This window comes from Lates calcarifer, unplaced genomic scaffold, assembly GCF_001640805.2.
Source record: "Lates calcarifer isolate ASB-BC8 unplaced genomic scaffold, TLL_Latcal_v3 scaffold_37_80, whole genome shotgun sequence".
In the NCBI taxonomy this organism is placed as follows: domain Eukaryota; kingdom Metazoa; phylum Chordata; class Actinopteri; family Centropomidae; genus Lates; species Lates calcarifer.
The window spans coordinates 135,084-161,913 of record NW_026118159.1 but is presented as its reverse complement, the minus strand read 5'-3'; the positions used below and the strand labels follow the sequence as shown (position 1 = coordinate 161,913).

Here is a 26,830-nt window from a genome sequence, read left to right as displayed (position 1 = left end):
AGCAACGTAGAAGCAGAAAAGAGCAAAGTCCCCACTTTGTCTAAACACAGAGTTCAAACTGTGTGTGTGCGGGGGGGTGGGGGGGTGAAATGAAGGTTAAAGCAGAAAGACTAAAGAGCTGCTGCAGTGTTGGATCAGTCAGATCAGAGGGACCAAGGTTTTCTTACCGTGCAGGAGGATCACAAACACCACCAACATCTTCATCTTCCTGGAAGAAACTCCAACAAAGTCCCCTTCAATCAGCTTCTTACTGAACTGACTAAGGCTTCAAAACCTCCTTCAGGACTTCAGTTCACAGCCACTGCTCACTGTCCTCCTCCTGATAATCTACTGACGCTCAGAGGAAACTTTAGTTTCTCTTCCAGCTGCAGGGAAGCTTTTTATTGACGACAGGATCAGAGTTCAGGTTTCACAGCTTTACACAGACAAACAGAGGTGTGGAGGTGGAGCTGACGGAGGGAGGAGGGGCGAGCAATGCTGTGACATCACACAGGTGTGAAACGGGAGGAGACGTGACAGAGACGGACGACAGAACAGACTCCAGATCAGCTCAGGTGTTAGAACAGAGGACGTTGACCTGGACACAAAGAGCCTGAGGCAGCTGAGACACACACACATTTCCAGCTCATACTCCACTTCAACTGTCGTCCTACCAATCACTCATGACAATAACATGTACACAACAACACACTCACATCACACTGACACTGTCAACACATCAGTCTGAGATCACGTCTGATTCTAGTCTCATTTCTGGAACAGATGAAACTCCACATTCACTCACATTCAGTCTTTGTGATTGTCAAGTCCAACAGCGTTTTCCCCTGTGGACAGAGTCAGACTGTGTGTCCATGACAACAGGTCTGGATCTAAACTTCATCTGAAGACCAGAGAAAACTCCACAAGGAGAAAGTCAGTGACTGTGACACAGTCTCTGAAATCCCTCTAAGAGCCATTAAAGCCTGGATCTGTTAGAACCAGTGCTTCATGATGCTCCACACACTTTGTGATCATCTGTGTGAACTGACCTTTGACCTCATGTCAGCGTTTCCACTTCAGTCAGCTCTGATCAGCTGCTGTCAAGTGAAAACTGTCAGAGTTCAGAGTCTGTTAGACCGCCTCTCTGGGATCAAGTCCAGATCACCTCAGACCTCTTCTGAGGAAAGAGGAGGAGCTTCAGTTTCCTCGTTCCTCAGACCTGCTGGTCCAGTTCTTATCAACATGAACCAGACCTTTAGTTCTAAAACCTGCTCAGGTCTAAAACCCTTGATCCAGTTGTCGAGCTGAAAACCAGCAGACTCACAGTGACTGTGTGGAGCTGTGAGGCTGAGTCTCACTGTGTCTCTCTGAGACAAATGTGTCTCAGCTGTTTGATGGACACTTTGCTGTTTTGCTGCATTTTGTCCTGAATGAAGAGAAAAACATCAAACACTTTCTGATCTGATCAAGAAATGAAGGAAATGAATTCCAGAGGTGAACAGGTGAGTTCAGAGGAAAGAGGAGGAGCTTCAGTTTCCTCCTTCCTCAGACTAAACACCTGATCCAGGTCTTTCATCAGTTTCCAGTGAAGCAGCTGTTTGAATGTAGAGAAACAGGCTGAGCAGCTTCACACTTCTCTTCATTGATTGGACTCTGTTTCCATGGTTACAGTGCAAACAGGACGTTTAATGCTGCACATTCACCAACATGTCAACAAACAGAGTTCATAATAAACAGGCTCAGGTCCACAGCTGAATGATGCTCCCTGCTGAAGTCACTCAAAGCATGATGGGAACTGGAGTTTAGAACAAAAAAACCAAACCTCAAACTCATCTCTACACCTTCACTTTCAGTCAGCACCTTATTCTCATCAGGCTTCTACCTGTTACTGTTCTACCATCAGCAGGTCGGCTCAGTCTCAATGAACCAACTCAACTCAGGATTTAGTCAAATCCATGTTGTCCTGCTGATGAGATCACTGCAAACTGAAAACCACTGCATCACTCTGACTCTGTTTCCTCCCTCAACAACATCAGTCTCTCTCTCTCTCTCTCTCTCTCTCTCTCTCTCTCTCTCTCTCTCTCTCTCCATCGTTCTTTCTTGTAGGTTTTTCATCTCTCTCTCCTCTTCAGGTATTTCTGCCTCTGGAGCTGTAGAGTCTGATCTGTGATGACGTGTCTCCTGCTGCTCCTACGATCCTGCTCAGCACCTGAACATGTACCTCTTACCATCTTAGCTCTGGTTCTGCTCCAGGTTTCTGCCTCTTAGAGGAAGTTTTTTCTCTCCACTGTCGACCAGTGCTGCTCATGGTGGAACTGTTGGTTCTCTCTGTAAATAACAGACAGAGTTCAGTCTAGACCTGCTCTGTATGAACACTGTTCTGAGCTAACGTCTGAACAGATAAAAACTGAGCTTCATGTCTCATATTCAGCATCGTTTCAAAGTTACAGCTAAAACTCATGGTGACTGATCACATGTCTGTACAGGAAATAAAACATCATCATTCAGCCTCTTCTTTAAAGTGGAAACACAACAACAACACTGAGGACTTTTCTTTTTAACACACCACAAACACTTTTCCACATCACAGGAAGGGTTGATGTGGTTTTATTGTGGCGGGGCCGAGAGCATCCTCACCTTCAGAATAAAAGCGTGGTGTAAAAACTCCTCAGCACGGGACAGGAAACGTCTGGACAACACGGTTCAAACTGCATCAAAGATCAGTGAGGACTGGAACACCAGAGGACAGAGGACTCACATACAGGACTCTGAGACACTCACTGGGTTCAACAACATCAGTCTTTACTTTCTGAAAGGTTCAGTTCACAGGTGGGCAGTGAGAAGCAAACTGTGTACGATACAATACAATAAACTTCCACACATGTTCATTTACAACAACACAAGCTGATATTTCTCTTAGTGTTAGGCCCACACCAGGAACAACACCAGGAGACCTCACAATGAACAATCAGTGTCCCTTAGAAAAATAACCACTGTTCTATGAAATCAGTCTTTGCTTGTTCTGCTCTATTTTCTGTCTGTACTTGAGTTTCTACCACCACCCAGGGCAACAACAGCCGTCCATCCAGGCTCCCAGGAGTGAAGATGGTGAAGAAAGAGGAAACATGAAGAATGGTGAAGATGGAGAATCAACATGATGAAGATCCCCTGAAGGCTGAGGAGGAGCTGATGATGGCTGTTGTAGCTGCTTAGCTAGCACTAACTCACCGTGTTTTCCAGTAGAAATGCTGTTTAACAGGGAACTGGCAGAAAAACTCTCCACTTGCTCTTCAACTTTTTACTCGCTCGTTACCGTTACTTTTATCAGACGGTAACTGACGTTTCAGCAACTTTCCTTCACAGGAGCTAACAGCTATTTCCATCCCGAGCGAGTCTCCGTCTGTCAGAAAAAGCTCGTCACCTTCACTGACTTCACTCTCTCCAGTTGGCCGCTAGGTGGCGCTAATGGACCAGAACAACATATTGTCATGTCCTGTCTGGTCCTTAGACTGATAATCATAGCTCAGACTCCCTGATGATACCTGCAGCACAGACACCTGACAACACCTGCTCCTAAACACTACAACAACATGTTAGAGTCCAAATCACACAGCTGATCCACATGTGACATCACTGATCAATACGGATCAATACTGATCAATAGTGAGTCCTCAGACTGTGTGAGAGTCAGTTGGACTCAGAGTGAAGAAGACGTTGACAAAGCGTCCTCCTGTCTTCATCCATCGTCCATCAGCTCCTTCACTTCCATTTTCTCTCTGATCCAAAGTCAGATTGGATCAATAATCAAAGACTGATCAACAGACCGATCAAACTGATTGATCAGCCATCAGAGGAGTTGGATCAGTGGAGCTGCTTCTGTTCCTGATGTCGACTGTTTCATCTTTGACCTGAGTTCTCTCTGTAGAGGAGACAGAAGACAGTGAGACAGAGACAAACAACCAGAGACAAACAACTAGAGACAAACAACCAGAGACAAACAACTAGAGACAAACAACTAGAGACAAACAACCAGAGACAAACAACTAGAGACAAACAACCAGAGACAAACAACCAGAGACAAACAACCAGAGACAAACAACTAGAGACAAACAAATCATTCTGACCTTTCACTTTGAGCTGCACAGTTTTCACTCTCCAAATCTTCCTGCTGTAGACATCACATCTGTATCTTCCTGTGTCTGTGACTTTGGGGTGTTTCAGGGTCAGACTGAGGTCTCCAGGTCTCAGCAGGTCTTCATTCATCTCTGTTCAGTCCTGTTCTTCAGGTTGGTCAGAGCTGTTCTGATACACATGGACCGTCCTGCCATTGTCTCTGTTCCACCACATCATTCTGACGTCTTCATCCAGGTCACCTGTGGTTCTGAAGGGCAGCTGGACAGACTCCACCCCCTCCTCCACCTCCACCTGTTGGACTGAGAGGACAACAAAGCACATCATCAGCTGTACAGACAGCAGCAGCAGTTTGTCCTCACTTTATTGAAGGAGGACAAAGTTGTAGAGAAAGCTGAAGGACAGAACCAGATCAGAGCAGAAGGTAACAGGGGACAGAAATCTAGAAACTAAAACCAGGTCTTCAAGCTGTTGGAGATGATCTGAGTCTTGATGGAGACACATCAGTGACATGTGTGGACAGGACTGAGCTCACAGGATCACACCTGAGCCGTCTCCATGACAACTCAGCTAACTCCATCAGTTGATGAACACCTCTGGCCTCTGACCTCTGACCTGTATCTACAGCACTGACCTTTGACCTGAAGCAGCACCTCCTTCTTCATCAGGATGTTTCCCTCCCTGCTGTAGACGGTGCAGGTGTAGGTGTAGCTAAGTGTGGGGTATTTCAGGATCAGACTGAGGTCTCCAGTTCTCAGCAGGTCTTTCTTCATCTCTGTTCGGTCTCTGTAAACCTGGTGCTGTTCTTCAGGTTGGTCAGAGCCGTTCTCATACACATGGACCTTCCTGGTGTCTCTGTCCATCCACTCCACTCTGACGTCTTTAAACAGGTGAACTATGGTTCTGCAGGGCAGCTGGACAGACTCCACCTCTGAATCCACCTCCACCTTTAGGACTGAGAGGACAACAAAGCACATCATCAGCTGTACAGACAGCAGCAGCAGCACTGATGCTAACAGGACCTCACTGTCTCATCCTTCTGTGTCTCATGTTGGTGGAGAACACTCAGTATTCAGACACAAGAAGCTCCAACAGTTTGTTTGAGGACCTGGAACAACCAGGTGACCTGAGCTCACCTGACGTCTGACACACCTCTGACACAATCCAGTGGAAACTAGTTTCTACCTGAAGACATGTTGGATTCTTCAGGACATTTGGAGCAGTTACCAAAGAAGGAGTCAGAAACAAAGCAGGAACAAATCAAATGAGTCAATCAGTCAGAAGTGGACTCATCAGGAGAAACATATCAGTCACTGATTAGTTCTCTGTTTGTTCCTGATGTGTTACTGACTCTCAGTTAGAGAGAGCGTCTGCCTCCACAGTCAACGAGCCACAAGAGGAAACATCTTCACCATCAGCATTATGGGTAATGTAGGAGTAGAGACATACCTGACATGAAACACTGTCGAAAATGGACCAAAAGACCCACAGCAACAAGAACCACAACCAGGAGACCCAGGAGACCTTTGGCCCAGGATGGAAATCGTTCTGTGGACGACAGGAACAGAAACAACAACATGACCTCTGACCTCTGACCTGTATCTACAGGAGGTGTAGGTGTGGTTTGTTGCTGACCTTTGACCTGCAGCTGTACCTCTGACTGTCCCAGTTGTTGTCCAAAGTCTCTGACGGAGCAGGTGTAGGTGGCGCTGTCAGAGAGCTGGAGGTTTGTCAGGTTGAGGCTGAGGTCTCCAGTGTCCAGAGCGTCAGTCTTCATGGACGTTCGGCCCGCTGTAACGCTGGTTCTGCTCTGTCAGTTCATCACCTTCCAGCTGACGCTGGTGGACGGTTGAAGGACTGAGGTCGGAGCGGCTCCACACCACTGTGGGCTCGTCCAGGTCAAAGGTGGGAAACTCACAGGGCAGCAGGACAAAGTGGTCCCCCTCCACCACCTCCACAGCTGAGGCATGCTGGGACACTGTGAGGACACAGACAGAGAGGGTCCATCTCAGCAGCCTCACTTCATGTCTCATTACTCCTCCATCCTCAGCTGACCCAGAATTCAGTCTGGTCCTGTTTGGACGCTGCAGCTGATCAGGCTGCTCTGAATCCACATCAGCACAGTTTAACACCACTGACTCTTCTTCCTCTCACTGTTCACTTTTCACTGGTTTTCTGACTCTACATCCTGTTAAAGTGACTGTTAACTGTCTGAACTCCTCTCTCCTCTCCTCTTTTCCTTCCATCTGTCCATCACGTCCTCAGTAGGAGGGACTAACACTCAGTGCAGAGACAGGACTGATGGACATGTGGAGACAGTTTCTACACATGAGACAGAGAGAGTGTTTTTCAAGCTGCAGGGATTTAATGCTGAAGAACAGACCTGAGGACAGTCTGACTGAACAGTCTTCTACATCCAGGATGACTTCATACAACAAACACATGCTGCCTTTAACATGTTTGTTGGTAGAAAACATCGTCATGGATCAGTTCCAGAGGATGAAATGAAGGTTAAAGCAGAAAGACTAAAGAGCTGCTGCAGTGTTGGATCAGTCAGATCAGAGGGACCAAGGTTTTCTTACCGTGCAGGAGGATCACAAACACCACCAACATCTTCATCTTCCTGGAAAAAACTCCAACAAAGTCCCCTTCAATCAGCTTCTTACTGAACTGACTAAGGCTTCAAAACCTCCTTCAGGACTTCAGTTCACAGCCACTGCTCACTGTCCTCCTCCTGATAATCTACTGACGCTCAGAGGAAACTTTAGTTTCTCTTCCAGCTGCAGGGAAGCTTTTTATTGACGACAGGATCAGAGTTCATGTTTTACAGCTTTACACAAACAAACAGAGATATGGAGGTGGAGCTGACGGGTGAGACACTCCTCAGGGTCAATAACCTCACAGTTTTTACTTTCCAAAAGGGTTCAGTTCACAGGTAGGCAGTCAGAGGATCAGGTAAAAATATCTTGTTGTTTCAGAGTCAAAGTCAAAACACAGTTTGTTCCTCTAACACCAATAAATCTGATGGTGATTAAATATCACCTGTTGTGTAAACCTTTGTCTTTGATTTGAATTCAAAGTCTTCATTTATTGACCTGCTGTGGTTGTTGTTTGAACTTCAGCATCATTTCAACAGAACTAATGTGGCCTGTTGTGTAAAGTTTGTCTTGGTTCAGACTGGGGCAGCATGGTGATGCATGACAGCTGGAATATTTCCATCTGGTGGAAGGTGTTGGGACTCAGCCCATTCAAAATGGAGGATGAGAGTAAATGGCTCCTTTTGTTCTACAGACACAGGAGAGCCATTGAACTCAGTCTCTCAGCGTCGGTCACCTTTTCACACCTAAGTGTGAAACCTCCAACTCCAGCTGCAATAGTCACTGAATGGCCAAATTCTGTGATGTCACCTGGTCATACAAAAGGAGAAGCCCCCCTCACCTCTCTAGAATTGTCTTCTAAGAGTGTTCTAAAGAGAAGTCTCTCTGCTCTGCTCTTCTCACTTCTGCTCTCTGACCTTCATGAGGCCTTCCTGAAGCATAGACCTGGACTGGACTGAACCTTGGTAGCGACAGGAGAGCCTACCAGAGGAGTTAAGATCAAACACCAGCAGGTACGACACTTTTATTTATTTTATAAGTCTTTCTTTGGTCTAACCTCAGCTCTTAATGTCACTTTTAACTCCTTCGAGGCTGTAGTATTGAAACCTTCTCCAGTAGCTTCCGATCCCCATGACCAGGGAAATAGATTGCAACCACTCAACCTTGTGGTACTTTACAGACCACCTGGCCCCTACTCACAGTTTTTAGATGAATTTGGAAATTTTTTATCATGTCTTGTCACATATAGTGATGATATCCTAATTATGGGTGACTTTAACATTCACCTAAATAAGGCCTCTGATCCTTTAAATAAAGCCTTTCTGGCCCTCATTGATACCTTTGGGTTCACACAGTCTGTACATGAACCTACTCACTGTGGTGGTAACACTCTAGACCTGATTCTGTCCCGTGGGATTGAGGTGTCTGATCTGACCATCTCTCCTGTCACATCTGTTATCTCTGATCAAATATATCTTCCATCAGACACATAGGTCCCACAACTTTAACTGTTCTTAGTGAACAACTACCAGAGGTCCTGGCCCCTTTTACTGCAGCAATAGGTTCTGTTGAAAACTGTACCAGGGATTTAAATACAACCTTGTCTAGTCTCCTTGATTCAGTTGCACCTCTCACCACTAAAGTTAAACAGCCAAAGAGGTCCACTCCCTGGTTCACAGACGACACACGTGCTCTGAAGCAGAAGCTCTGTATCTCCAGTGGCACCAGGGTGTTCTGGAATATAAGCATGCACTGTCTACTGCCAGAGCAGCATATTTTTCAAATTTAATCAATAGCAATAAACATAATCCTAGATTTCTTTTTGACACTGTAGCTAAACTCACTAAAAAGCAGCCGCCTCCTAGCTGCTCGCCCTTTACTGCTCATGAGTTTCAGAATTTTTTCTGCAGTAAAATTGATGAGATTAGATTAAAAATCAGTTCAGTTTCTCCAGCATCTGCTGCAGAACCGGCTGAGCATCATACTGAGTCTCAGAGAGTTTCTGCTCTGATGAATTTTGACATTATATGTCTTGATTCATTATCTAAGATAGTACTAGCTTCTAAACCCACCACTTGCCCTTTTGACCCTTTACCAGGTAAACTCTCCAAAGATCTCTGGCCAGTCTTGGGCCCTGCAGTGCTGAATATTGTGAATCTATCGTTGACGACTTTCATCTCACTTAGCTGATAATAATCTATTTGAACCGTATCAGTCTGCTTTTAGGGCCTTTCACTCTACTGAAACAGCACTTGCTAAAGTAGTAAATGATCTGCTACTCTCTCTAGATTCAGATTCCACCTCTATGCTCATATTACTTGATCTTAGTGCAGCCTTTGATACTGTAGATCACCGTATACTCATGGACCGACTGGAAAATAGATTTGGAATCTCTGGCGTGGCCCTCAGCTGGTTAAAATCTTACTTATCTGACAAACTCAGTGTGTCTCTTGTAATAACACTGTGTCAGCCTTTTCTGATGTGAAATATGGAGTACCCCAGGGTTCTGTTCTTGGCCCCCTGCTTTTCTCTCTATATATTTCTCCTCTTGGCCAAATTATTCGGAGTCATGGAATTAATTTTCACTGTTATGCTGATGATACCCAGCTATATGTGCCTATAAAGGCTGATAATGCCTCTCAAATTAGGGAATTAGAGATCTGCTTGTCATCTGTTAAAAGCTGGATGTCTCAAAACTTCCTGCTTCTTAATTCAGACAAAACAGAAATGCTGGTTATTGGCCCAGCACGATATAGACACCAGTTCGATCATGTAACTATATCCCTTGACAGCTGTGTTATCTCTCAAAATACAACAGCCAAAAATCTGGGTGTCACACTTGATCCTGATCCCTAGAGTCAAAAAGAAGTCAACAGGCTGCAGGGCCTTCTCCTATCAGGCCCCCTTCCTCTGGAACAACCTCCCTAGTGATATTAGACAGGCTGACTCAGCTGAGGCCTTTAAATCCAAACTAAAAACTCATCTTTATGCCTTAACTTTTAACTAGCACATTATTCTGGTTCCTATTTCAGGATACCATTTTTCCCTCGGCGGGTTGGGTCAGTCTCAATGCATCAGTTAAGATTAATAGTTAGTAAATGTTGTCCATGATGTCCTGCAGACGAGATTATTATTAACTGTCTTAATATCGCTGCATCACTTTAACTGTGTGTTCTTCCCTCAAGCACATTACTGCCCAGGCTGTGCTTCTCTCTCTCTCTCTTCTACTGTCTCTCACTGCAGGGTTCTGCCTCCAGAGCTGGAGAGTCTCCTGCTGCTCCCATGATCCAGCTCAACCCATGATGCAACAATAATTAAAACATTTACTAGTGTTATTGATAGTGTTAGTGCTATTAATGTACCATTGTTTGTCATTATTATTCCTTTAGCTGTAATAATAATTATTACTATTATTATTATTATGATTATTATTACTACTACTATTTACATTTTGACTTAGTCTGTGTATCTGCAAGGTTGTCTTTCTCTTACCCCATCCCCCCAGTGAAGAGCGCACGTTAATTCTGTTAGTTTACGAGGAATTTAAAGAGACTCTAACGACACAATGTAAAACAAACAGTCAGGGAGACTTGTCACACGTTCTTCATCTGTAATATGAGATGTAAGGACACAAACAATATGTGATGATTTCTCAGATACTTTGATTCCAGTCAACACGTGGGTCACATGTCTGAGAATGAGCTGTTCTGTTAATGATGAACACTCTGTATATGTCTGAATGTAAAGCTGTTATGTTCAGTATGAACTTCATGTTAACAGTATTTCAGCCTCAGTGGAAACTGAACCTGGATCAAATAGAAACCTTCTATAAAGTGGTTCACCTTCATATTTCCATCATTAATGCTGCATGTGTTGGTCTGTTTGGTCTGCTCGGAGAAGTTTAGAGATGCAGCATAAATGACCATGGCAGCAGACCCCGGGTAAAACCTGTCCACCTTTCATAGTACAGGTTAACCAGGAAGTTACACCTGACGTCACCAAGTTAACAGTTAATACTGATCAATACTGATCAATGGTGAGTCCTGAGACTGTGTGAGAGTCTGTCAGTCGATCAAACTGATTGATCAGCCATCAGAGGAGTTGGATCAGTGGAGCTGCTTCTGTTCCTGATGTCGACTGTTTCATCTTTGACCTGAGTTCTCTCTGTAGAGGAGACAGAAGACAGTGAGACAGAGACAAACAACCAGAGACAAACAACCAGAGACAAACAACCAGAGACAAACAACTAGAGACAAAACTACCAGAGACAAACAACCAGAGACAAACAACTAGAGACAAACAACTAGAGACAAACAACAGAGACAAACAACTAGAGACAAACAACAGAGACAAACAACTAGAGACAAACTACCAGAGACAAACAACCAGAGACAAACAACCAACTAGAGACAAACAAACAACTAGAGACAAACAACTAGAGACAAACAACTAGAGACAAACAACCAGAGACAAACAACTAGAGACAAACAACCAGAGACAAACAACTAGAGACAAACAACCAGAGACAAACAACTAGAGACAAACAACCAGAGACAAACAACTAGAGACAAACAACTAGAGACAAACAACTAGAGACAAACAACTAGAGACAAACAACCAGAGACAAACAACCAGAGACAAACAAATCATTCTTACTTTTCACTTTGAGCTGCACTGTTTTCCATCTCATGTAGTTTTCCTCCCTGTAGACTCCACATCTGTATCTTCCTGTGTCTGTGACTTTGGGGTGTTTCAGGGTCAGACTGAGGTCTCCAGTTCTCAGCAGGTCTTTCTTCATCTCTGTTCGGTCTCTGTAAACCTGGTTCTGTTCTTCAGGTCGGTCAGAGCCGTTCTCATACACATGGACCGTCCTGTCATTGTCCCTGTTCCACCACTCCACTCCGACGTCTTCATCCAGGTCACCTGTGGTTCTGAAGGGCAGCTGGACAGACTCCACCCCCTCCTCCACCTCCACCTGTTGGTCTGAGAGGACAACAAAGCACATCATCAGCTGTACAGACAGCAGCAGCAGCACTCAGCACATTTTCTTTGACTGTATGAAGTGAAATATTTGCAGTGAAAACATGTTTGATTGGTTCAGTCTGAAATATCTCCCATTGCTCCATTGAACAGAGACAGTGTTGTCTTTGGTGTCTGTACAATCAACAGCACAACTCACTGTTTATTCAGCAACTGAGTTTGATTGTCAAATGGACAAAAGCAAACCTTTATTCTCTGTCTCTGAAAGACAGTTAGAGTCAAATCATTTGACTTCACTAAAACTTCTTCTTCGTCTGTAAAACAGTTGACAGGAAACCTGCAGCTACAAACACAGCCAGTTATTACTCTGTGTCCTGGATATTTTCAAGGCGTGGACTTTGAATCTTTGGAAAACTTTTCCAGAAACAGCTCAGAGAACAGTTCTTGGTGTGACCATGACATTTTCTTCTTTTGGTTTTTAGTCCTGTTTTCATCACAGCCCGCTCTCTCTTCCTCCCCACGTCAGTATAACTGTCTCCTATCAGCAGCAGTGTCTACACTTTACACTCTGCTGTATGTTCAATAACATTCATCATCATTCCAGTGAAATCTGTTGAAGAATCCTGTTGATTTCTGCTTCAGATTTCTGATCAAATATCTGATGAAAATCCCTGGCTTCTGTCACAGCTGCATTAGTGGACATTGAAATTGTGCAGTGTTGTGGAAATATTGGAAAAGTGTTGAAATGCTTCATAACAGAGTGTCAGCATGCAGCCTCACACACTGATGCTGTGAATGGAAACTAACTCCAGTGGACACATGTTACAGCAGCTCATTAGCTCGGCTGCTACAAACTACATGTGGCTCCTGTTTGACAGGAAGTGCTCAAATAAAGGAGCTTTACACCACTTTTTACTTTGACTGGATTCAACACAATCTGCTGTTTAACAGTGTCTCATGATGAAGAAAGAAATGGATGAATGATATTTCATTGGATTTATTGATCCTGAATGTAACTGTCAACAAACAGACTGATGCCTTTCAATAGAAAAGTCTTAGTAATAACTTTATCTGCTCAGTCGTAGTTATATGTCACAAACAGGATCCATTTCTCCTTCAAAAAATCTGCCAGACTCAGTGAAACTGCAGTGATTTTAGTCTGTGATGAAGCTTCAACTGATGACGACTCGTTTTCCACCATCACAAATAAATGAAGCAGGATGTGAATGATTTTAGTCTTTGATACTGTCTGATTTTTACCTACATTCTCTTCACTGTTGGTTTCTGTTGTCATCTGTAGAAACACATCCATGGTTTAAAGCCAGGCTGGTCCTGGAGAGTCTCCTTCTCAAAGCCCAGAGGCATGATGGGAGTTACACTACTGCACATGTTCAGTGGGTCTCTGACCTCTGACCTCTGACCTGTATCTACAGCACTGACCTCTGACCTCTGACCTGTATCTACAGCACTGACCTTTGACCTGAAGCAGCACCTCCTTCTTCATCAGGATGTTTCCCTCCCTGCTGTAGACGGTGCAGGTGTAGGTGTCTGTGTCCCAGTCTGTGGGGTATTTCAGGGTCAGACTGAGGTCTCCAGGTCTCAGCAGGTCTTTCTTCATCTCTGTTCGGTCTCTGTAAACCTGGTCCTGTTCTTCAGGTCGGTCAGAGCCGTTCTCATACACATGGACCGTCCTGTAACTGTCCGTCCACTCCACTCTGACGTCTTTAAACAGGTGAACTATGGTTCTGCAGGGCAGCTGGACAGACTCCACCTCTGAATCCACCTCCACCTTTAGGACTGAGAGGACAACAAAGCACATCATCAGCTGTACAGACAGCAGCAGCAGCACTGATGCTAACAGGACCTCACTGTCTCATCCTTCTGTGTCTCATGTTGGTGGAGAACACTCAGTATTCAGACACAAGAAGCTCCAACAGTTTGTTTGAGGACCTGGAACAACCAGGTGACCTGAGCTCACCTGACGTCTGACACACCTCTGACACAAACCAGTGGAAACTAGTTTCTACCTGAAGACATGTTGGATTCTTCAGGACATTTGGAGCAGTTACCAAAGAAGGAGTCAGAAACAAAGCAGGAACAAATCAAATGAGTCAATCAGTCAGAAGTGGACTCATCAGGAGAAACATATGAGTCACTGATTAGTTCTCTGTTTGTTCCTGATGTGTTACTGACTCTCAGTTAGAGAGAGCGTCTGCCTCCACAGTCAACGAGCCACAAGAGGAAACATCTTCACCATCAGCATTATGGGTAATGTAGGAGTAGAGACATACCTGACATGAAACACTGTCGAAAATGGACCAAAAGACCCACAGCAACAAGAACCACAACCAGGAGACCCAGGAGACCTTTGGCCCAGGATGGAAATCGTTCTGTGGACGACAGGAACATAAACAACAACATGACCTCTGACCTCTGACCTGTATCTACAGGAGGTGTAGGTGTGGTTTGTTGCTGACCTTTGACCTGCAGCTGTACCTCTGACCGTCCCAGTAGTCGTCCAAACTCTCTGATGGAGCAGGTGTAGGTGGCGCTGTCAGAGAGCTGGAGGTTTGTCAGGTTGAGGCTGAGGTCTCCAGTGTCCAGAGCGTCAGTCTTCATGGACGTTCGGCCGCTGTAACGCTGGTTCTGCTCTGTCAGTTCATCACCTTCCAGCTGACGCTGGTGGACGGTTGAAGGACTGAGGTCGGAGCGGCTCCACTCCACTGTGGGCTCGTCCAGTTCAAAGGTGGGAAACTCACAGGGCAGCAGGACAAAGTGGTCCCCCTCCACCACCTCCACAGCTGAGGCATGCTGGGACACTGTGAGGACACACAGACAGAGAGGGTCCATCTCAGCAGCCTCACTTCATGTCTCATTACTCCTCCATCCTCAGCTGACCCAGAATTCAGTCTGGTCCTGTTTGGACGCTGCAGCTGATCAGGCTGCTCTGAATCCACATCAGCACAGTTTAACACCACTGACTCTTCTTCCTCTCACTGTTCACTTTTCACTGGTTTTCTGACTCTACATCCTGTTAAAGTCACTGTTAACTGTCTGAGTCCGTGTCTCAATCGTTTTTCAAAATAAAACCAAAACTAAGAAACTAAATAATGACTCGTTTTTTCAATATTTGTTTCCAGAGCTAAAATGAAAAAACTGATAACGACTCGTTTCTCTGATTTCTTAAATGGAAAAAGGAAAAAACAGATAACGGGCGTTTTATCCAATGTGGATATTTGATTTGATGTGTAACCAGTTTTATTGATATCAAAGTGTATCACAGTATAACAACAACCTGGACTAATAATTAGACCCTGGCCAGAATCAGAAGACACCAAATTCATAAGGAGCCAATGTTTGAGCAGCAATAAAGAGTCAGACACTGAAATAACTGCTGAGTAGCCACTGTTGTATTTTTACAATGAACAAAGAGAAATGTTCAATTTGTACAAAACCATACATGAATGACCCAAAGTATCAAAAATAAAACAACAGTGTGCACACTTCAATAAAATAAAGTGTCCGTTGGGCCCTTATGAAACAAGAGCTGTTGCAGGTGCATCTGATTTTACTGGTCCATGGAGTGTAATGGGAGTGTGTGTGTGTGTGTGTGAGTGTCACGACCAGAATCTCGTCCTGGTCCTCGGACTTTCCCCGTCCTCTCAAAAACCTGACTGATACACAAGGTCATATAATTTACATTCAATTCTCAGACGCATCATTAAAGGTTTAAATACCAAACATCTATTTATTGCATCAACCTCATGTTAATATTCAATCTGATCAAATGTCAAAGCTTCAGGTTTTAGTTTAGTTGTACAACATTCAACAATCAAGTGGATCAAATATGAGAACCAACCATTCAAGTGCTCACATGTTTATCTGTTAATGTGAACAGTGTTTCAATAACATTTACAGGAAGTAAGCATTTACATTCAAATATATATATATCTCATAACCACATCAAAACCATGGTCAAATAACATGATCCACATGTTGAGTTTGTTTTAGAGGTATCAAAGAAGTGTGCTGAATTACTCCAACACTACAGGCCTACTAACCGAGAACTGCACCAAAAATTACCCTCTGAGTAACTTTAGACTCTGAAATGAAATAAATTCCTTCAGTAGTTTGCAGCAGACAAAATAAAATATCATTTTACTCTGATAAGCTTTAATAGCAGCCCTGCTCTGCTTCAGCTCACTGAGAACAACAGAGAATTAGCATCAGAGCAGCTACAGAGACGCGTTTCTCACCGTTGCTCTGTATTTAAAGCCCCGCAGGTCGATGGAGCTGCAGCGGCTCCGGGTGAAGCTAACAGGTTAGCCGACGCGACTCGTCTCCTTCGTGGGGTCACTCGGCTCCGGACTTCCAGTGGGTAAGTGCGCCGGCTTTGTTTTTCCTCTTCCCACAGTTTAACTCGGGTTTCTCTCCTTGTTTCTCGGTCTGTGAAGCAGGTAGCTGCCCTCACTCCCGGGGCTGAGACGACAAAAAGACCGGGAGAACGACGCGCCGGCACTTCACCTCACGAGCTGAACGTGGTGAACGTAGCCTCTGATTGGCTGTTGGGATCATGTGAACTGAGCGGTGCATTCAAATGCAATGGGAGATTTTAAACTTTGCCGATGTAAACAAATAAAATAAGAAAATAAACTCTCTCTTCTTTCTCTCATCTAATTGTTGTTCTTTTTTTTACATCTGGGCTACACAAGGCGTGTGACCCGGAAGTGAACTTTGACCTTACTCGCGGGATGAAGGCATAAAAGGGAGAAGAAGAAGAAAAAGAAAGAAAGAAAGAAATGGTCACCCTGGAGGATTCATAGACTATATATAATTAATTAACGTTAGCTAACTCTCAGCTATAAACACAGACTATATATAATTAATTAACGTTAGCTAACTCTCAGCTATAAACACAGACTATATATAATTAATTAACGTTAGCTAACTCTCAGCTATAAACACAGACTATATATAATTAATTAACGTTAGCTAACTCTCAGCTATAAACACAGACTATATATAATTAATTAACGTTAGCTAGCTAACTGTCTATAAACACAGACTATATATAATTAATTAACATTAGCTAGCTAACTGTCTATAAACACAGACTATATATAATTAACTAATGTTAGCTAGCTAACTGTCTATAAACACAGACTATATATAATTAACTAATGTTAGCTAGCTAACTGTCTATAAACACAGACTATATATAATTAACTAATGTTAGCTAGCTAACTGTCTATAAACACAGACTATATATAATTAACTAATGTTAGCTAGCTAACTGTCTATAAACACAGACTATATATAAACGCTGTAAGGAAATTTCCTGGGATAATGTAGAGTCCAGATCATAGTATGGAGCTCATCTAATGAGAGTGGTGTTTCTTTTGCTTTTTTCTGTCCACAGTATGACACATCTTTAACATTAGCATGGTTTGGATCAGTGGAGACAGCTACACTCTTGATGCAACAATGGAGGACCTGCACCACCTCCACCTGCAGGATCCAGACATGAAGATCATCGTCTGTCTCCACCCAGAGCTGCAGGTTTGTGAACAGTGTTATGGCCACATTCATTTATATTCATTGTTTCAGTGGCAGTCTTGTACATCTCACTGTAAGCTGTGTATTATTTTTCATTTCCTCTGTAAACTGTACATCAGATACACTGCTCCTTCTGTTGGTACCAGTCATTCAGTTTCTCAGTGTGGATACCTTTGAATTACAGTAAACACTTTAGTTCAGACACGGTGGATCACAGTGAATCACATACATGAGCCAGCTGTCAGGGTCTAAATGCTTCATGTGAGGACCATCATGTACTTTCAGCATTAACTCATCAAACTCCTACAGAACAAATGTTTTCCTACACACTGTGTAAAAAAATACACTTTCAACTTAGTTGTGATCATTGTGTGTGTGAACATCATTTCTAAACAGAGATCCTAACGTGTTTATGACTCATGACTCTACTCGTCATATCGTCAACAGTTGATGACACCGTTTTAACCACATGTAAATTAACGTTTAACGTACTTTTTATCGGCCGCTGTCTTAATATTCAGTCTGTGGTTAACACAGGTCGTCAGCCCAGCGAGGCCACGAACTGATACTTTAGTATAAACGCTAAGTTATCCGCTAATGCTAGCATGAGCTAGTTAGCTTGGTTAACAAGGTGCATCTATAAATCCCGTAACTGTGAGAGCGGGATGCTAATTTTGTCGAAACACAGGCTTAAAACAAAATGTACCAAGAGATGAAGAGTCTCCTTGGAGTCTGTTAGTTCAACCGAAAACAACACATGAGACATTTTCAGGAGAAATGTTAACATGAACTCTGCTATCAGTTCACCAGATAACAGACGAACCGCTCTGTCCTCTGTCATGATTGACAGCTGTCAATCACACAGTAGCCACGCCCTAAAGCATACCCTGCTTTATCGTCTGTTTTCCTCTAAATGCGGCCGTCATTTACTAAACCAACATCATGTTGTGTTGAAGAAGACTTTCATCTAGTGATTGAGACCATGAACTCATCAGGACAATGTTTACTGAGGTATTAAATCAAGACAGAAGGAGGCCATTTTCTCATAGACCTCAATGTAAACCACGTGTCGCCCCCTGCTGGCCCCTGATAGGTCTCGCTCACTTCCGGGTCACATGCCTTGCATCAAATCAAAAACAAAAATCATAAAAACGATTCGTTATCCGTTTTTTCATTTTAGTTCTGGAAACAAATGTTTTTAAAAAACGAGTCATTATTTAGTTTTTTTTTTTGTTTTGGTTTTATTTTGAAAAACGAATGATACACAGATTTGTCTGAACTCCTCTCTCCTCTCCTGCCTTTAACATGTTTGTTGGTAGAAAACATCGTCATGGATCAGTTCCAGAGGATGAAATGAAGGTTAAAGCAGAAAGACTAAAGAGCTGCTGCAGTGTTGGATCAGTCAGATCAGAGGGACCAAGGTTTTCTTACCGTGCAGGAGGATCACAAACACCACCAACATCTTCATCTTCCTGGAAGAAACTCCAACAAAGTCCCCTTCAATCAGCTTCTTACTGAACTGACTAAGGCTTCAAAAACACTGTTTTCACCATTTCTGTTCACAGACACTTGTGACTTCTCTTCCTCTTCAGAGGAAACTTTAGTTTCTCTTTCATTAGTTTCCGGTGACGCAGCTGTTTGACTGTAGAGTAAATGGCTGAGCAGCTTCACTCATCTTCATGTGTTTTCTGACTCTTCATCCTGTTAAAGTGCCTGTTAACTGTCTCAGGAGGAGGGACTAACACTCAGAGCACAGACAGGACTGATTATTTTCACCAGTGAATTATTGACTTTAACCACCTGAACTCTTTATTTCTATATGTGAGACGTGCAGTTTGACACGTCAGTTTAGTTTCTGTTCCCTTCAGAAAGCAGGAAGCTGTTGTGGTCAGGTGGGAACTGCAGATGAACACTCTCTGACACAAAGTGTAACCTTCCACTGTCTGTGCAGAGCAGAGTGTTGTTTTATTGCCTACAACAGATTGAGCAACGTAGAAGCAGAAAAGAGCAAAGTTCAGACTGTGTGTGGGGGGGCGGGGGTTATCCTGTATGAGCATCAGACACAGATAACTGCTCTTTATCAGCCTTTATCAGACCTCATGAATTAGACCGATTATCGCCCGGGCCGATAATGCGTCAAAATGCTGAATATCGGCATCGGCCTTTTTTAATCCTCCGGCCGATAAGAGATCAATGTAAAACTGGGTTATTCTGGCTCTGATGCAGCCTCTCTGTCTGCAGTCACTACCTGTCTCCAGCATTGTCCCGCCCACAGCTCCGTCTGATTGGTTACACAGAGCTCACACACACAGCAGAGAGGAGGAAAAGCTTTGCAGGGTGGAGAAGCTCCGGAGAGCAGAGATATGTTTGGAAGGTGAGTTAAGGCAGCAGACTCTCCCAAACTGTAATAAACATCCCAGTCCTCTACAACTCACAGCTACTAGTAACATTACTGTGAGTCTAATAACGTCACATAAACACAGGCAGCAGCTCTGCTCACTCACAGTCCCTCCAGACTGTTAATCACTTGAAACAAGGTTGCTGATAATATCGATAGGGAAACAGTCCGTGATAGTAGAAGTATGTGTGTGTGAGAGAGAGAGTAAAATTCAGTTAGTTTTATTGCAGGGAAGCACAATGAAGAATAGTGTGTGTGTGTGTGTGTGTGTGTGTGTGTAGGCCACATGAGAAGCTGCAGAAACTGACAGCAAAGCACCGTCTGTCTGAGAGAAAACTGTAGGGCAATAATGGCTGTTTAACTACCACGTTATTTTACTTGACCTTTTCCTGTGTTGACTGAGAGATCCCAAGCAGCAGGAAATGACACATTGTTAGATTTACATCAGAAAATCAACTACAGGCTTCCCAAATGCTGTAATAAATTAAGCATGATGAGCTGAGCATTTGTCAGCATGTGGCCCTGCTTTTAACTCTCTCTCCTTTTTCAAACCCTTATTGCAGATGGACAGTTTAAAAGTATTAACTTAAACCAACACCAGGGAAGGCAGTCTGTAATACATGCATTGAAGGTGTCAGCATGGGAGCAACAACAGCAAAAACCAAAAACACTTCAAACCTGTGGTCCCATCTTAGGATTCATCACCCTGAGTTGTATGAAACAGCACAGAAGAAATGTGAATCTGAATCTCATCGGGTTGAGGCAACTTCATCTCAGCCAACAACAGAGGACGTTTCAGAAACAAAGAACGTGGACAAACTCAGATGACAGGTCGAATGGACAAACTAGTCATAGAGATGATCACTGACAACCAGCCGTTCACGGTCTCTGATGGTTTCCTCAGGAAAACCAATCTGGACAGGAAGCTGCTGCTGGCCTTCTACCACTCCTCTGTGGAGAGTGTACTAACACACTGTCTGAGTGTGGTACAGGCTCCACAGCTGAGGACAGGAAGGCTGTGCAGAGGGTCATCAACACCGCCCAGAAAGTCATCAGCTGCCCTCTGCCCTCCCTGGAGAACAGATCCAGATCCTGCTGCCTCAGGAAAACCAGGGCCATCACAGGAGACCCCTCACACCCCGCCCACCACCTGTTTGACCTGCTGCCCTCTGGACGACGCTTCAGGTCGATCAAGTTTGTATTTCTTACTGTATATACTTTCTTCCATAGTGCACTGTTTGTCTTCGGGGAGCACCCACAGTTTTGTTGTACTTAACTGCACAGTGACAATAAAAGCCTATTCTATTCTATTCTATTGTTCCTGTTGGTAACAGAAGCTGGAGGAACATGAACAAGCTGCAGGGATTTAATGCTGAAGAACAGACCTGAGGACAGTCTGACTGAACAGTCTTCTACATCCAGGATGACTTCATACAACAAACACATGCTGCCTTTAACATGTTTGTTGGTAGAAAACATCGTCATGGATCAGTTCCAGAGGATGAAATGAAGGTTAAAGCAGAAAGACTAAAGAGCTGCTGCAGTGTTGGATCAGTCAGATCAGAGGGACCAAGGTTTTCTTACCGTGCAGGAGGATCACAAACACCACCAACATCTTCATCTTCCTGGAAGAAACTCCAACAAAGTCCCCTTCAATCAGCTTCTTACTGAACTGACTAAGGCTTCAAAACCTCCTTCAGGACTTCAGTTCACAGCCACTGCTCACTGTCCTCCTCCTGATAATCTACTGACGCTCAGAGGAAACTTTAGTTTCTCTTCCAGCTGCAGGGAAGCTTTTTATTGACGACAGGATCAGAGTTCAGGTTTCACAGCTTTACACAGACAAACAGAGGTGTGGAGGTGGAGCTGACGGAGGGAGGAGGGGCGAGCAATGCTGTGACATCACACAGGTGTGAAACGGGAGGAGACGTGACAGAGACGGACGACGAACAGATGAAACTCCACATTCACTCACATTCAGTCTTTGTGATTGTCAAATCCAACAGGGTTTTCCCCTGTGGACAGAGTCAGACTGTGTCCATCACAACAGGTCTGGATCTAAACTTCATCTGAAGACCAGAGAAAACTCCACAAGGAGAAAGTCAGTGACTGTGACACAGTCTCTGAAATCCCTCTAAGAGCCATTAAAGCCTGGATCTGTTAGAACCAGTGCTTCATGATGCTCCACACACTTTGTGATCATCTGTGTGAACTGACCTTTGACCTCATGTCAGCGTTTCCACTTCAGTCAGCTCTGATCAGCTGCTGTCAAGTGAAAACTGTCAGAGTTCAGAGTCTGTTAGACCGCCTCTCTGGGATCAAGTCCAGATCACCTCAGACCTCTTCAGAGGAAAGAGGAGGAGCTTCAGTTTCCTCGTTCCTATCAACATGAATCAGCCTCAGGAGCTGTTCATTCATGCAGACTCTCTGTTCCCTATCAGTGTGTTTGGTTAGATCAGATCAGATAAACTTTATTTATCCCACTTGTGGGAAATTTCCATGTTACAGCAGCAAGAGACAAGAGTCTCTGTAATAAACAGAAATGTGCAGTTTATAGTAATATAGGAAAATGGTGATAATCAGTGAGGTAGATGAAGAAGTATGTGCAAATAAAGTAAGCAGAAAGTGGAGTCCACAGTTCCAGGTTTATTGTGGGTCAGTCTGGTGTTGTACAGTCTGATGGCTGTTGGAATAAATGACCTGAGGTAGCGCTCCTTCTTGTTCTGTGGATGCAGCAGTCTGTTGCTGAAGGAGCTGCTCAGGTCTCCCACAGTCTCATGCAGGGGGTGGGAGGGGTTGTCCATGATGGATGTCAGCTTGGCCAACATCCTCCTCTCACCCACCTCCTCAATGGAGTCCAGAGTCCAGTCCAGGACAGAGCCAGCCCATCTGACCAGCTCATTCAGTCTCTTCCTGTCTCTCTCTGAGGATCCACTGCTCCAGCAGACCACTGCATACAAGATGGCAGAGGCCACCACAGAGTCATAAAAGGTCCTCAGCAGTGACCTGCACTCTGAAGGACCTCAGTCTTCTCAGCAGGTGGAGACGACTCTGGCCCTTCTTGTACAGGGCGTTGGTGTTGTGAGACCAGTCCAGTTTGTTGTTGATGTAAACACCCAGGTATTTGTGCTCCTCCACGATCTTAATGTCCAAACCCTGGATGTTCACCAGTGCAGTGAGAAGTGACTTCCTGCTGAAGTCAATCACCACCTCCTTCGTCTTGCTGGGGTTGATGTGCAGGTTGTTCATTACACACCAGTCGACTCCCTCTGCTCCAGATCGTTCCCCTGAGACACACCCAACAATGGCTGTGTGGTCAGAGAACTTCTGGAGGTGCCAACTGTCTGTGTTGTGTCTGAGTCTGATGTGTACAGGGTGAAGAGGAAGGGGGACAGTACTGTACCCTGCGGGGCCCCCATGCTGCAGACCACCACATCAGACACACAGTCTGTTGGTGAGGTAGTCGGTGGTCCAAGCAGCCAGGTTACAGTCCACTCCAGCTCCTTCCAGCTTCCCCCTGAGCAGAGATGGTTGGATGGTGTTGAATCCACTGGAGAAGTTGAAGAAGGTGACCCTCACAGTGCTCGCAGTGTTCTCCAGGTGTGAAAGGCATCTGTGCAGCAGGTAGATGACAGCGTCTTCCACACCAATGCCAGGTCTGTAGGCAAACTGCAGGGGATCCATCACATCACTCACCAGGTGTTGGAGGTGGCTCAGGACGATCCTCTCCATTGTCTTCATCAGGTGGGAGGTTAGGACTACTGGCCTGAAGTGTTCTGGCTCACTGGGATGTGCAGTCTTTGGAACTGGGACCACGCAGGATGTTTTCCACAGGTTGAACACATCATTTCATCCTCAGCTCTGATTGGACAGGTATTTTCTCCTGTTGCTGCTTCAATGACTCACAAAGTGAATCATTTATCCACCGATGTGTTTTTCAGTTCTGGTTCCACTTCCAGGTTTGATCACAGTGAATATGAAGCTCTTTCCTTCAGTTTGAAGAGTTGTTACAGAGGTGGAGAGAACAGCTCAGCTTCAAACAGCTGTGCTTCTGTTTCAACATGGAGTCACTTCAGATAGTCCAGAATGCTGTGTCCAGAACTTTCACTAACTCAGCAAAGATTGACCACGAGTCCAGTTTCAGCCTCCCTTCATCAGCTCACATCAGATCAGACTTTAAGGTGTTTCTAATGACTGTCTGATCTTAAACCTTATATTCCATCCTGTGCTCTGAGCTGTCAGAGTGCAGGACTCCTGTCTGTCCCCAGAGTTAAGAAGAAGTCAGCAGGCCGTAGGGCCTTTTCCTGTCAGGCCTCCTTCCTCTGGAACAACCTCCCTACAGACATTAGACTGTCTGACTCTGCTGAGGCCTTTAAATCCAAACCTCAAACTCATCTCTACACCTTCACTTTCAGTCAGCACCTTATTCTCATCAGGCTTCTACCTGTTACTGTTCTACCATCAGCAGGTCGGCTCAGTCTCAATGAACCAACTCAACTCAGGATTTAGTCAAATCCATGTTGTCCTGCTGATGAGATCACTGCAAACTGAAAACCACTGCATCACTCTGACTCTGTTTCCTCCCTCAACAACATCAGTCTCTCTCTCTCTCTCTCTCCCTCTCTCTCTCCCTCTCTCTCTCTCTCTCTCTCTCTCTCTCCATCGTTCTTTCTTGTAGGTTTTTCATCTCTCTCTCCTCTTCAGGTATTTCTGCCTCTGGAGCTGTAGAGTCTGATCTGTGATGACGTGCCTCCTGCTGCTCCTACGATCCTGCTCAGCACCTGAACATGTACCTCTTACCATCTTAGCTCTGGTTCTGCTCCAGGTTTCTGCCTCTTAGAGGAAGTTTTTTCTCTCCACTGTCGACCAGTGCTGCTCATGGTGGAACTGTTGGTTCTCTCTGTAAATAACAGACAGAGTTCAGTCTAGACCTGCTCTGTATGAACACTGTTCTGAGCTAACGTCTGAACAGATAAAAACTGAGCTTCATGTCTCATATTCAGCATCGTTTCAAAGTTACAGCTAAAACTCATGGTGACTGATCACATGTCTGTACAGGAAATAAAACATCATCATTCAGCCTCTTCTTTAAAGTGGAAACACAACAACAACACTGAGGACTTTTCTTTTTAACACACCACAAACACTTTTCCACATCACAGGAAGGGTTGATGTGGTTTTATTGTGGCGGGGCCGAGAGCATCCTCACCTTCAGATTAAAAGCGTGGTGTAAAAACTCCTCAGCACGGGACAGGAAACGTCTGGACAACACGGTTCAAACTGCATCAAAGATCAGTGAGGACTGGAACACCAGAGGACAGAGGACTCAAATACAGGACTCTGAGACACTCACTGGGTTCAACAACATCAGTCTTTACTTTCTGAAAGGTTCAGTTCACAGGTGGGCAGTGAGAAGCAAACTGTGTACGATACAATACAATAAACTTCCACACATGTTCATTTACAACAACACAAGCTGATATTTCTCTTAGTGTTAGGCCCACACCAGGAACAACACCAGGAGACCTCACAATGAACAATCAGTGTCCCTTAGAAAAATAACCACTGTTCTATGAAATCAGTCTTTGCTTGTTCTGCTCTATTTTCTGTCTGTACTTGAGTTTCTACCACCACCCAGGGCAACAACAGCCGTCCATCCAGGCTCCCAGGAGTGAAGATGGTGAAGAAAGAGGAAACATGAAGAATGGTGAAGATGGAGAATCAACATGATGAAGATCCCCTGAAGGCTGAGGAGGAGCTGATGATGGCTGTTGTAGCTGCTTAGCTAGCACTAACTCACCGTGTTTTCCAGTAGAAATGCTGTTTAACAGGGAACTGGCAGAAAAACTCTCCACTTGCTCTTCAACTTTTTACTCGCTCGTTACCGTTACTTTTATCAGACGGTAACTGACGTTTCAGCAACTTTCCTTCACAGGAGCTAACAGCTATTTCCATCCCGAGCGAGTCTCCGTCTGTCAGAAAAAGCTCGTCACCTTCACTGACTTCACTCTCTCCAGTTGGCCGCTAGGTGGCGCTAATGGACCAGAACAACATATTGTCATGTCCTGTCTGGTCCTTAGACTGATAATCATAGCTCAGACTCCCTGACGATACCTGCAGCACAGACACCTGACAACACCTGCTCCTAAACACTACAACAACATGTTAGAGTCCAAATCACACAGCTGATCCACATGTGACATCACTGATCAATACTGATCAATAGTGAGTCCTCAGACTGTGTGAGAGTCAGTTGGAGTGAAGAAGAAGTTGACAAAGCGTCCTCCTGTCTTCATCCATCGTCCATCAGCTCCTTCACTTCCATTTTCTCTCTGATCCAAAGTCAGATCGGATCAATAATCAAAGACTGATCAACAGACCGATCAAACTGATTGATCAGCCATCAGAGGAGTTGGATCAGTGGAGCTCCTTCTGTTCCTGATGTCGACTGTTTCATCTTTGACCTGAGTTCTCTCTGTAGAGGAGACAGAAGACAGTGAGACAGAGACAAACAACCAGAGACAAACAACCAGAGACAAACAACTAGAGAAAAACAACCAGTGACAAACAACCAGAGACAAACAACTAGAGACAAACAACCAGAGACAAACAACCAGAGACAAACAACTAGAGACAAACAACCAGAGACAAACAACCAGAGACAAACAACTAGAGACAAACAACCAGAGACAAACAACTAGAGACAAACAACCAGAGACAAACAACCAGAGACAAACAAACAACCAGAGACAAACAAACAACCAAAGACAAACAACTAGAGACAAACAACCAAAGACAAACAACCAGAGACAAACAAACCGTTCTGACCTTTCACTTTGAGCTGCACTGTCTTCTTTCTCACTAAGTACCACTCCCTGGCGATTACTTCACAGCTGTATCTTCCTGTGTCTGTGACTTTGGGGTGTTTCAGGGTCAGACTGAGGTCTCCAGTTCTCAGCAGGTCTTCATTCATCTCTGTTCGGTCTCTGTAAACCTGGTTCTGTTCTTCAGGTCGGTCAGAGCCGTTCTCATACACATGGACCGTCCTGCCATTGTCTCTGTTGAACCACTTCACTCTGACGTCTTGAGGCAGGTCACCTGTGGTTCTGAAGGGCAGCTGGACAGACTCCACCCCCTCCTCCACCTCCACCTGTTGGACTGAGAGGACAACAAAGCACATCATCAGCTG

General features: G+C 44.6%; 1 protein-coding gene and 1 long non-coding RNA gene across 2 annotated transcripts in view; one reads left to right on the top strand and one right to left on the bottom strand.

The window, feature by feature from the left end:
* Nucleotides 1–26,830, bottom strand: part of LOC108874667 (uncharacterized) — a 121,113-nt gene that overhangs the window by 65,468 nt on the left and 28,815 nt on the right. The window contains exons 8-10 of the mRNA XM_051069532.1: nt 26,636–26,799; nt 13,161–13,326; nt 4,341–4,412 (exon numbers count right to left, since the gene is read on the bottom strand). Coding sequence (XP_050925489.1) covers nt 4,341–4,412; nt 13,161–13,326; nt 26,636–26,799 — 402 coding nt within the window. The remainder of the gene's footprint in view (nt 1–4,340; nt 4,413–13,160; nt 13,327–26,635; nt 26,800–26,830) is intronic.
* Nucleotides 13,161–26,651, top strand: LOC127142256 (uncharacterized). Its single transcript, XR_007812743.1, has 2 exons — nt 13,161–13,283; nt 26,593–26,651. It is a non-coding gene; the product is annotated as an uncharacterized LOC127142256 (long non-coding RNA).